This window comes from Rhopalosiphum padi, chromosome 1 (genome assembly GCF_020882245.1).
Source record: "Rhopalosiphum padi isolate XX-2018 chromosome 1, ASM2088224v1, whole genome shotgun sequence".
NCBI classification, from domain to species: domain Eukaryota; kingdom Metazoa; phylum Arthropoda; class Insecta; order Hemiptera; family Aphididae; genus Rhopalosiphum; species Rhopalosiphum padi.
In genome coordinates, this window is record NC_083597.1 from 67324294 (window position 1) to 67336658 (window position 12365).

Here is a 12365-nt window from a genome sequence, read left to right on the forward strand (position 1 = left end):
ATCCCCTCTAGCGTAAATAAATCATAGAGTAATATACTAATATATAAATCTAAAAAAATGATTCGATACGACCGAACGAGTACTTTTGTACCGATAATAGTAAAATATCGATACTAAAAGTACTTATATCGAAAGATAAGTATCGATGTTGTAAAGGTATCAAAAAATAATATTATTTAGAAATATAGCAATGTCCCTAAAATAAATAAATAAAATACGGCTTTATAAAATAACTAATACATTAATAATACTACACTAAATAACATTTAAGAATCATTGAATATTAAAATTATTTAATATGTAAATGTGGACATGTTGCTACTATAGACACATATATATAGACATGTAGTCGATATACGTGTTTACCGTAATTGTCTGCTACCGCCTTCCGCATCAATGAAGATAATCTCATTTCATATCATTCCTAGTTAGTAGTTCACTGTTTTAACAATATGTTTATTATTCAACGCCGATTTTGACAGATTCGAACAATGAACAGAGTCTTTTTTAGACCAACAACACTCATGAAAATCTTTTGTAGAATGAAACCTGTTGTGTACATTGCAGGGCCATCGTGAAGTTTTATTTATTACATTTTTATATTATAATAAATTTATATAGCATTCAATAATAATCATGAGGTGTTTAGCTCTGAAGTTACTCCATACCAATGGGGTAATGTCTAAATATTATTCTATGATCTTTATATTTTTGATTGGAGCACTGTCTAGTATTTTTTTTAATAAATACTGGAACTACACACTGTACGTTGATGATCAAACCAGACATTTGATTGTACGTCGCCCGTTTTCTATTATTGATTTTGATGATCATGAATATGTTGATTCGAATCAAGACGCCCATGAATTAATCATCAGAGAAACAGATGTGGATGTTGTGTGTATGTTGAAATAATGATTTATTTTTTTTTTAATGTATATTTTAATTGAATCTATATTGTATAGCCGATCAAGACAATTTTGAAGCGTTAATGTCACTGGTTGCTGCCAACGAGATGAAATCAATGGGTAAAGGTGAAAAAGCATTGAAACTTATTGAACACGGTATTGCACTTGCTCCAAAAAATCCTGATTTATTAAATGGCTATGGTGAACTTATTGAGACACTTCGAGATGACATTTTAACAGCCGATCAGATGTATTTTCAGGTTTGTTGATAAAAATAATATTTGACCTTTTAATTTAATCAAAGTATTTTCAACAGGCACTTATATATAGTCCAAAGCATAAAGAAGCATTAACTAATCGTAAGAGAACTCAAATTATTGTTGATGATTTGGATTGGCAGCAGCTTAAACGTATTGACGAAAAAAGAGATAAAATGGCTTTAATATCAGATTCTAATATGGCTCTTAGAAGAGCAAAAAAAGAAGCATATTTTCAGGTAACTAACCACAAGGAAATTATTTCAATTATATTTTTTCAATATAGGAATATATTTTTGTATATAACAAATAATAAAAAAAACAATATTTAAAAAATGAAAACTACAATACTATTTTTTATTTTGTCTAATTACTTAGGCTCTTTTTATACATCAAATAATAATCCAAATAATTCTTTTTTTGGAAAATATCAATTATGTATTTTCATATTAAATTATATAAACATCTTTGAAAAAAAACTTTTTTTTTTATTTGAGGTATACAATGAATATATTTTAATCGTTATATAGCACATATGTTTTACTGATTTATTGTATAGATTGTATATTTTATAATTAATAAAAAATATATAGGTATTTTGTTAGGTATTATTCATTAACTATTAAATAGTAAATTTATTTTAATAAAAAATTGAATATTGAATCAATAGTTTTTTGCTGGTACATGACTATACTTATTTTAAATTAAAAAATATTTAATTAATTAAATTACTACTAATTTGATAACCGATATTTGTAAGTCCCCCAATAATGTTCTTCTTTGAAATATAAAAATAATAATGTATACTGTTATTCTGTTATTCGTGGCACTGAACTCAGACTTTTTTTGTGAAGCGAAATCTTTTATTGTCCCACTCACAATTTATATGATAATAAATAAAGCATATTATTTATTTGTGTTTTTTTATTATCCATATTTATTTTAATAATAACATTTGTAATAAAAAACTTAACTTCTGATGATGATTTTTTTTTTTTTAGCACATTTATCATACTGTTGGGATTGAAGGAAATAGAATGTCTTTATCAGAAACTAGATCTATTTTAGAAACTAGAATGGCCATTGGTGGTAGAAGTATTGCCGAACACAATGAGATAATAGGTCTAGAAGCAGCTCTAAAGTATATAAATGCAACATTAATCAATCGACTTGGTAGTATATCTGTTGATGATATTTTGGAAATTCATAAACGAGTAATGGGATTTGTTGATCCTTTAGAAAGTGGTGTTTTCCGTCAAACACAAGTATGTATAACAGTAGCAATACTTTATTAATACAATTTTTGAAATATAATTTTCTATTGATATTAATAATTTCTTTAGGTATTTGTTGGTGGCCATGTCCCTCCTGGTCCATCTCATATTGGAACATTAATGGAAAATTTTTCTTTATGGCTCAATTCTGAATCTACTCTCAGATTACATCCTGTGAGATTTGCAGCTCTGGCACATTACAAATTAGTACATATACATCCATTTACTGATGGTAATGGACGAACTTCGCGTCTGCTGATGAATATGATTTTAATGCAAGCTGGCTATCCACCAGTTATTATACCAAAAGGAGAAAGACATAAGTAAGTTTAAATTTAATGTTTTGATATTTATATTTAAAAATTATTTTATATTTTTTTATTCTAGATATTATCGAACTTTGGAATTTGCAAATAAAGGAGACATCAGACCATTTTTGAGGTTCATTGCTGAATGCACTGAAAGAACATTAAATCAATTTTTGTTGTCAACTACAACAGAATTTTCAACAGATATTCCAGAATTAGATTATAATAATATTATTATAAATTAATCTTAGTTATGTTCCAAGTCTGAAAATGTATCAGTCACAATGTGTATTGGAAGAAGTAAAATTGATGTTGTATTGTAAATATACGTACAATTGTATTTACAGTAAACTTATAAGTCAATTTTCTATTAATTTCAAAATAACTTTATGTATAAAGTATTTAATGACTTGTTCATTAGATAAACCTGGAACATTGAATAAATTCCTCTTATTATTAAATAAAAATTATATTTTTTAAGAAAATTAAATTAAATAAATAAATATTGTTTTTATGAGTTATTACTTTTACTAATGATATTACAATTATTGTAACCATGAATAAATGATGATTTTTCGATAAATTTTATATTAATCAACATACTTTTAATATGTTAGATTGTTATTTATAATTATTACTTATGATATATCTTGGAATGTATATAAAATATTTATGATAGGTACAAAAAAAAATAATTATTTTTAAACTTGTATTTTAGCCATAGGTCTGAAAATTAATTGAGTTTTGTTATTAACCAAAGCTTGTTCATTCTATTCTATTATATTTAACTAATACTAATACTAATGCTTGTTTGTATATTAAATATTTAAGTAATTGATATAATTTATTCTTATGATTATATTGTCTGTGATATATTATTCCTGTTAACTGTTACCTATTATTTTATATGTTGTACATGTTTTTATGTTGATTATTTTTAAGTTGTACTTGTCTTTGTTGATATACTTGAATTATTAAATTACTGTTTCATTTTCAAACAAATAATAATTTTATTTACAATAAATATATTTATTTTATAATTTACATTTTTGATTATAGGTGTATAATTTTATTTTATAATATATATTATTTTGAACCCAAAAATATTTATTATTCACATTCACATTTAATACATTTGTAATAATTTAGTACTAAATGTGTTAGTTTTATATATGCCAGACATTTATAGTAAATTAATAAATACAATATTTTCCTATATTAGTGTGGAGAATAAATCTATGAAATATACTATTTAGCATAAAGTATAGTACAGTATAGTTCAAATTATTTATTATTTCGCAAGGTAGGTATGAGATACGATCATTTTATTACCACAGTGAAGTTGGAATTTATACTTATTTTAATTAATTTTTGCATAATGCAATGATTTTGCAAGTAAATAGCAAGTCAATAAAAAAAGAGTGATTAGAGGTGAAACTGAGGAAGGCCCAACTTTAAATAGCCCTTTCTTGTTCAAAACTTTTGTAATTAGTGTGAATTTTCCAAAGAACTTTGCAATTATTAGTTTGGATGTCAATTTTTTAAGACCAGTAATATATTAATGACTAACACTATATGCTTAACACTCTCATACTTAATAGTTATTAGTCTATCTATAAAATTACATGAATATTTAATTATTAGATTAATAGATTTGTCACTAGCAGACATTTGAGTTGTGTCTCGTTACGTAATATGTATGATTTTTAAGTCATTGTGTTCATTATATTAAATTTAATCAAAAGTTGTTTGTTGTTTTAGACTTAAATACTTGAGTACTACCTATAATTATTATTTATTAATTGTATTTACCTATACTCTATAGTAAATAATAATTGAACTATATTAGCTTTTATAATGGCCAGTTAATAATTTAATATCATTAATATTAAACTTATGGATTACTAGATGGCAGTACTAGTATATAAGAGTTCTTTATTCCATCAAGAAGTTACACAGCTGGGTTTATAGTATTGCCGTAATAATTATATTCAGTGATAAATAGCAAAATTAAAAATATGTTATATTTAAGAAATATACTAAAATTTACTATACGGGAGTCTTTTTTTATTATCGTCTATAGATTATGGAAGTATTGAGAGCTTTTTTCATTTTTCATAAACATTACTGATAACAGATGTTAAAATTTATTTTATTTTTATTTAGTATTTACTAATTAGTAATTCGTAATTAGTATTTAATATTTATATACCTATAGTACCAGTAGTATCTATTTTTTATAAATATTTTGTACGCTATTATTCGCGTTAACAAAACGTCTAAATAATAAATATGTTAATCGTAATCTTAAATCCTTTTGATGTGTTAAATGGCCGGGATCGATCATTAGTTGGTGTTTAAAGATATCGGTTATCCTATTAATGTTTTTGCTGTTATAGTGTCATCGAATTTTTGATATATTAATACAATTTAATAATAATTGTCATGCTCAAGATTTTTTTGTTTACCGTCCACTGTTAAACGTAACATCTATTATTATAGTTTTATGCAAAATGGTTAAGATTCCTGTTATGGTGGGCGTATTATCGTTGATCACCTTGTTGAAGGTAAGCATTTTATTTGACAGTTAACAATTTTAGACATTAAAGTTCACATACCGCAAAAATAACTCCTATTTATTTTCAATTAGTAAATACTGCAAAAATATATTTCTCATGATCAGAACTCTGTACTTAATGTTTTTAAAATTAAATATAGTTATCAAAATATGCAATTACCTAAATATGAGTTATTTTTAATTATCTAGTCACATTTTAAAAAGCCGTTTCATATTTTAACAGTGTTAAAAAACCTAACACTGTTAATTAAACTTATATTTATCTTATATTTATGTTACTAAATGGCTTTTATTCTTTGAATATTATTAATTTATTTAGTCAGTTAAATATTGAGTTAAATTTTGCAAATATTTTCACCTTGTACTTGAGCATTAAATAAGCGAATCCTCAAGAGCGGGAGCAACAAAGAAGTCCCTATAGCTAATTTGTAAGATATAATAATGAACATAGTTTGCTTTAAACTCAGAAAATAAAATAATAGGTAATGATTAAAATTTGATAATGTTATGAGAAAACTATTAATCAACAAATTGTTTTTGTTACTGATTTTGTAATAAATCACAAGTCTGTGAAATAAATACTGTGTACGTGGAATCACATAAAAAATAAACAAAAACATCACAGAAAGAAAATCCAAATTTATCTATCATAATTTATCAGTTATTTTGATATAATATTGTATAAGATATTAGTTCTAATTTTCTGTTACAAATTTAAATCAATAATTAAACTAACCAGGTGTCCTATTTAAGTACTTAGGTACTACTATACTCTTACTTATATCATTAAATTATTAAATAATAGGTAAATAAATTAAATATACAACTTATAAATATAAGTGGTGCATTCATCCAAAATTAAATTTAAAAAAAACTTGAGTCTTTTTGTTCAATACTTCAAAAATTGTTTGACAATTAATGTGTCATTTTAATTCTTTTTATCTAAGTACTTTTGTATACATAATATTTTTTGTTTTTCCATCCGTTACTTACACAGTTTAATCAAGTACATAGAGAATAAAGAAACAAACATGAATTTATATATAATAAATAAATAAATAATAAGATAGGCAGGTAGTTAATGGAAAAATGTCTATAAACCTGTATTTCTTCAACATTTTATTAGCTAACATATACTTTTCAGGCTGAATCATATGAAGATGCCCGTTGCAAATGTGTTTGTACTATAGTGAATGGTACAGAAATGTATAATAAATTATTTATAGCTAATGTTCTTCCTAGCAAGTGAGTTAAAATAATGTTCATAATAAATTGTTAATTTATGACATTAATTATAACTATATAATTTCCTTTCAGCGATTGTAACGGAGTAAGTTTACCAATTATTGGTGAAGTGAATAATACAAAAAAAGAATTATGTCCGCGATGCACTTGTACTTATGAAAGTAGAAACACTACAACTATGAAAGTAACAAGTTAATCTAACTCATGTTGAATATGTTATTAATTGTTACTCATATTATTTAGGTGGTGGTTTTAATTGTGCTGTGTGTGATATCGTGTTTGGTGATGTACATGTTTTTCCTGCTATGTCTGGAGCCAATGATGAGAAGACGCAAGCTTGTTGGCGCATACGTAGAGCACACCAACGAAGAGGTATGTTCTTTATTGGAGGCGACCATGTCCGATAGCGGTAGTTTTGTAAGTCCAACAAATTCTCTCCCAATTTTTCTTACAAAATATATAATAACAACAGTTATTTCCTAACGTTCCGTGATATGAAAAAGTATTTCGACATGACCATGTCAAATAAATTGGAAAAATTACAAAAATGCATCAAAAGATATGGTTTATACAGTAAATATTGTTGTAGTTGGACATATTTGAGTTTTTTTATTGTTGTGCTTAATTTGTTTTTTCTGTCATTAGAATAATACACCACTCTTTTTACTACTATATCAGAATGCCTTGCTTGTCAAATAATAAATCAATATGATAAAGAGTTTTTAACTTAATCATCATGATCAGTGTGCTTGATGTTGTTACTTATGTTCACTTCTGGATAAAATGGATGTATCTATAGCACTTTGTGGGCCACTTAATGCCTGTTTTAAAAATATTGAATACTGTGTGACAAATGCTGGGTTCAAAAAAATTATCAATTTTTATTTTTTATTGGTTTTTAAGTATTTAATGCATGTGTTTGTATCAATTTTCTCATTTAAATTTTATTAGTTACATCTTACATAACTTTATAATTTATTTATATTTTATAATAACATTAATAACTAAAATGTGTATTAACAAACATTTTTTTACCAATTAATTTGGAATATAGGATGAAGTTCCTCCAGCTGTTTCGTTAAATGCAAGGGGAGGAAGTGATCCAATGGTTTCTATAGCTAACAGCAGTAATGTTCTTAACAGATTTGGACATCAACAAGACAAATGGAAGAAACAGGTGAAAGAACAAAGAAAAAATATCTATGATCGTCATACAATTCTCAATTAAATGCTTAATTTGAGTTAATTTTTCAATTTGTTATTGTTATTTTTACATAAATAGCTAACGTTTAAAGAAACTTTATTTAACTCTTCTATTTTTCCATCAGTAATATTAAATACCGTTGAATTTGTCTTACATAATATAATCCATTTTTTGATCATCTATATTACAGTGTCTTTCTATCAAGGCACTCTAATTTATATTATATTATTTTCATTATCAAAGGAAAAATAGTTTTTTTAAATATATTTTAATTTTAATTATTTGTACATTATGTATTGTATTTATTATTTTTTAAAAGCCGTTATATCTTACATTAAATTAAGCATATTTATACGATTATACGACTAATGTATAAATTCTTACCATGTGGCCATTGCCATTAATATATTTAACATATAATATTTATACAATAAAAATAATAAATCCTACAATGAAAAATATTTTAATATTTATTGAATTATATTTTTGGTTCTAAGCGGAGCGATGAATGTATTGATTTTATAGTTATATGCTTTTTATTTTTGCGTCATCATCTTTTAGGATCAATAAAAATACTTTGATTTTCAAAGTTGAGGGTGATTTTTGGTAGAAAATTGGAACAAAAAATTTAGTGAGCAAATGAGTATGTACCATTGTGCTGTATATATAGTAGGTATTATTACAGAATAGAATAATATATATTATTATGTATGGTATTATAGTCAATAATACTTTGTCATAAAACATAAATAAGTTCATGATATAAACACATAATAGCAATCATTATTCTTCATCCAAATTTTTATAAAAAATAATTGTGCATACATATATTTTACAATTTTAGGTTTTATTATGAATAAGGAACTTTGATTTCGCTAACTCACATATTCAATCCGAGCCTGCCTCTAGTGATCACATAATTATGGTTTCAGTATTCAGTGAATGCATATTAAAAATCAAGACCTATAATAGTATACTACATAGAATTATAAAAGAAAACAAATATTTTTCCATGAAAATTTTTTATTAGCAAAAAAAAGTTAATCCCTACATAAATGTAATAATTATTTAAAAATAATGATAAGACAAAATTGTATGTTATATAAGACTTCCAATAATTTATTCATATCCTTGTACCAGTTTTGCAACTTCCCATCTAGGCTTCAATGCAAGATTTTGTACTTCTACAGAATCTTTGGTAATAATACCAATTTGATATTTATCGTGGCTCCTTGCATCTCTGTAAAATAAATCATAATACTTAATCAAAATTAATGTGTAACAAAAGCATTAGGTGATGCCTAAACCTTTAGAAACACAGTATGAGATAAAAATCATTATTCAATTACCTGTAATACAATACTTCCATGCACTTTTTAAGTAGATCAATAGCTTCATCTTTTGTTAGTTTAGAATTGAATTTTTCACGCTTTTCATCAATTGCTTTTCGCATTAACGGTAGTGCAAGGTACGCACCATAGCCGCTAGCAATTTGATCATCTATAAATGCAGTTCCCAATTTATCGATTTCACCTAAAAAGGGAACATCATTTTGGACTCCAGCCACTAAGAATGTAGACCAGAGAGGCTTCATCTTAGTCCGGCGATTGTACAAAACACGAGACAACCAAGTGTGCAAAGCTTTTGGTTTCATTGATATTCCATCGTTAAGACTCTTTTCAGTCCTCACTTTTTCTTCGACAACATCTCTTATAAATTGATAATCAGAGTATTCACCAGCTGCAGCAACAATAATGTTTTGATTTACCTGTTGATAAAACATAATCATATTCAATTAATCAATTTTATTATTAATCTTTTAGTTAATAATTATTAAGATACTATATTCTGCTTAACATGCCACACCCAACAAAAGTAGATTCTGGGCATCCTTGTATGACATGCCACTATAACTATAGTGAAACGGTAATCGGAAAAATAAGCCATAGCAACTAAATACATTATTCGTTATTTTATTATGGTTTACATAATTAAATATTAACATTTATTTTTGTACCATTTCTTAAACATATCTAAAAGTATAACTGCAATCTGCATATATTGTCACTAAATTAATTGTCATTTGTATATAATTTAAATAATTTATTTAACATTTTTTTAATTATATAATACAATTGATAAATTACAATTATTTTACATTTTTACCCTTAAATATTTTTTAAATTATGTAAGTACAAATGAAAAATGACAATTATTGACTGTTAAATGCAGATTGTGCTATACTTATAAATATGTTAAAAAAGTGTTACATAGATAAATATAATGATTATATTTAATTATGTAAATCATAATAAAATAACGAATAATGTATTTAGTTGGCACCGGGCTTTTTTTTCCTAGATTCAGTGAAACCGGTCTCAGTGTCAGAGTGATTCACGAGAATAATATCTTATTGGACAGAATTGGACAGAGTATATGTATATAAAATTATCATACCGTCAATATTCTGGGATTATTCTGGAAACATGCCATTGAACCATATGATGTAAGTGTATCTGCAGCCAAAGCTACACCAGAGTCAAACACAACACCAAGAACAGAAGTAGTAGTTGTGATTGGTGTCCAACCATGTTGTACAACATCATGTGCTAAAAATAAAAACAATTTATTTATTGACTATTTAGTAACTAATATAATACTTGAGTGAGATAGGACTATATATCTATACACATAATATCTAAAAATGTATTAATATATAGTCATCTCTCAGTAATTCAATAAATATCAGACCAGAAGACATATTAGAAGAGGACTAACTTTATACATTTTTAATTTATTTTAAAATTGTAAGTTTTTCAACTAGAGACAAAGTTGTATGTTAAAGTTTTATCTGCTAGAACATTTTTTTTGTAACAACTAGGTATATACATTAAAAACAAAAATATAATATCTAATCAATTAATTGGGACGTGTATAGACTTATTAATAGTATTTGATATAACAAAAATAATTATAGGAGGCTGGATTACTGAATATGTTTAATTATCAAATGACTGTACTCATTAAACTAATGTCAAGTGAGCTGACAGGGCAAATATATTTCAATACAGTGGAAACTGTAGGGTACACTTAACAATAAGCAAATTAAAATCAGCAGAACATTTTGTTAAATCTTCACTTGTATAAATATGATAAATAAAGGGGGTCTATCGCATGACCTTATTAGATAATATTAAAGCTAAGAATAGTGAAAATACATTGAAGATGGGTCGTTATATCACTCAAAATATTGAACTAATTTATATCATACAATTACTCTTTTACAAGTCAAATTAACAAATACATTATAGTCACTATATCTTAATTACAAACATCAGTAGATAATCATATTTTTTTAATTGTTTCCAAAGAACAATTGATTGGTAATTAGCACTCAACAGTGCAACATATTTACGTCCCTTTATATACTACAAAAAAATCCCAACACTAACAGACCACAGTTTCTTAAATAGTTCAATATCTTAAAGTAATGTTGAAACTATTTTCACTTAATGTCGATCAAAACAAAAACAATAGAGATTCCGAAATATGAAAATATATTGTAATTTCAACAAACCTGCACGTCCAGTATCGGGAACATTCTTAAAATTTCCAGGAATCCAGTTTTGATGTTTAATATCCATGGTAAAAAGCTTTACTTATAGGTAGTGACTAAATGACTCCTCAATTCCTGCGAGTACTTCGACTTGAGTTTACTGTTTATTGTGAGTTTAATTGTTAATCAAAATATTTAATCGTCATTACGATAATTTCGAACATAACCTCAAAAACTCATATCACGGCTATGGTTATCAGATTATAAGAGATTATTTACCTTGATCCATATCGACCATATCGGATACACAATTTAAATTTTAATATAAACAAATTCATTAAATTCAATAAATTTAAAAATGTATTAAATTCATTATTTAGACGCTGTCACGCTGATAAGATTAAATTAAATTAATTTTAATTAGATTAATCATCTATCGTCGAATTTATACTAAAATCTCCAATGTACAAATAATTAAACCAAACAATACGTTTATAATAAATAATGGACAATATTGTCTAATTTAATTCTAGGGTAAAAGCACTAAAAACATGTAAAGTGTGTAGGTTACCTACATTCATACTTCATAGATAATAGAATATTATAGCATATTATCTATATTCTATGCCTACATTGATGTCTAAAAAATCGTGAAATGTTAAGTTTGCAACTGGAAGACGTTAATTAATAATAATAATAATATAAGATTTATTGGCCATAATATTTAGTTACAATATAGTTTCAATAAGAGAAAATCGCGTTTAATGGCCCAACTCACCACTGAGATAAAAATCTCTTATTGGTGAAATTGGAGTATTATGAAAAACCTGAGTAATTAAATAAGTATAAATTAAAAAAATTAAAAAATTATGTTTGCTTTTTTTTTATTCAATTATTTTTTGATTATATTATATCATATAAGATATAAAGCAGGGTTTGAAACATGTTTTTTGAGAACTAGCTAAAATTTCTGAATTTTTTACTAAAAATCCTGATGATATTGCGTTTATAATCTTTTTATGATATAAAAAACTG

The 12365-nt window shown here is 25.4% G+C and overlaps 3 protein-coding genes across 4 annotated transcripts; 2 read left to right on the forward strand and 1 right to left on the reverse strand.

The window, feature by feature from the left end:
- Positions 1-273: 273 nt before the first annotated feature.
- LOC132918655 (protein adenylyltransferase Fic) lies at positions 274-3325 on the forward strand. Its single transcript, XM_060980048.1, has 6 exons — positions 274-901; positions 966-1168; positions 1225-1404; positions 2167-2430; positions 2509-2762; positions 2827-3325. Exons 1-6 carry the CDS (start codon positions 637-639, stop codon positions 2990-2992), a joined length of 1332 nt encoding a protein of 443 aa, XP_060836031.1. The 5' UTR covers positions 274-636; the 3' UTR covers positions 2993-3325.
- Positions 3326-4787: 1462 nt separating this feature from the next.
- Positions 4788-8061, forward strand: LOC132917750 (uncharacterized protein CG1161). 2 transcript variants are annotated; one of them, XM_060978631.1, is made up of 5 exons: positions 4788-5314; positions 6470-6570; positions 6643-6754; positions 6814-6987; positions 7625-8061. In XM_060978631.1, exons 1-5 carry the CDS (start codon positions 5261-5263, stop codon positions 7796-7798), a joined length of 615 nt encoding a protein of 204 aa, XP_060834614.1. In that variant the 5' UTR covers positions 4788-5260; the 3' UTR covers positions 7799-8061. The 2 variants fall into 2 exon arrangements, with proteins under 2 accessions (XP_060834614.1, XP_060834615.1); XM_060978632.1 differs by having other exon boundaries at positions 4801-5314; positions 6814-6942.
- Positions 8062-8779: 718 nt separating this feature from the next.
- On the reverse strand, positions 8780-11530 carry LOC132917663 (proteasome subunit beta type-4). The gene is made up of 4 exons (XM_060978505.1): positions 11352-11530; positions 10232-10383; positions 9124-9542; positions 8780-9014 (listed from the first exon to the last, which is right to left on the reverse strand). The coding sequence occupies exons 1-4, from the start codon at positions 11416-11418 to the stop codon at positions 8894-8896; spliced, it is 759 nt and encodes a 252-aa protein (XP_060834488.1). The 5' UTR covers positions 11419-11530; the 3' UTR covers positions 8780-8893.
- Between the last annotated feature and the right edge of the window lie 835 nt (positions 11531-12365).

Coding starts and splice junctions, on each gene's coding strand:
- LOC132918655 (XM_060980048.1), top strand. CDS start 637: ATGAGGTGTTTAGCTCTGAAGTTACTCCATACCAATGGGGTAATGTCT. Junction 1,169..1,224: donor CCGATCAGATGTATTTTCAG/GTTTGTTGATAA, acceptor TATTTTCAACAG/GCACTTATATATAGTCCAAA. Junction 1,405..2,166: donor AAAAAGAAGCATATTTTCAG/GTAACTAACCAC, acceptor TTTTTTTTTTAG/CACATTTATCATACTGTTGG.
- LOC132917750 (XM_060978631.1), top strand. CDS start 5,261: ATGGTTAAGATTCCTGTTATGGTGGGCGTATTATCGTTGATCACCTTG. Junction 5,315..6,469: donor CGTTGATCACCTTGTTGAAG/GTAAGCATTTTA, acceptor TATACTTTTCAG/GCTGAATCATATGAAGATGC. Junction 6,988..7,624: donor TGTCCGATAGCGGTAGTTTT/GTAAGTCCAACA, acceptor TTTGGAATATAG/GATGAAGTTCCTCCAGCTGT.
- LOC132917663 (XM_060978505.1), bottom strand. CDS start 11,418: ATGGATATTAAACATCAAAACTGGATTCCTGGAAATTTTAAGAATGTT. Junction 10,384..11,351: donor TCCCGATACTGGACGTGCAG/GTTTGTTGAAAT, acceptor TTTTATTTTTAG/CACATGATGTTGTACAACAT. Junction 9,015..9,123: donor ATGGAAGTATTGTATTACAG/GTAATTGAATAA, acceptor TTTATTTTACAG/AGATGCAAGGAGCCACGATA.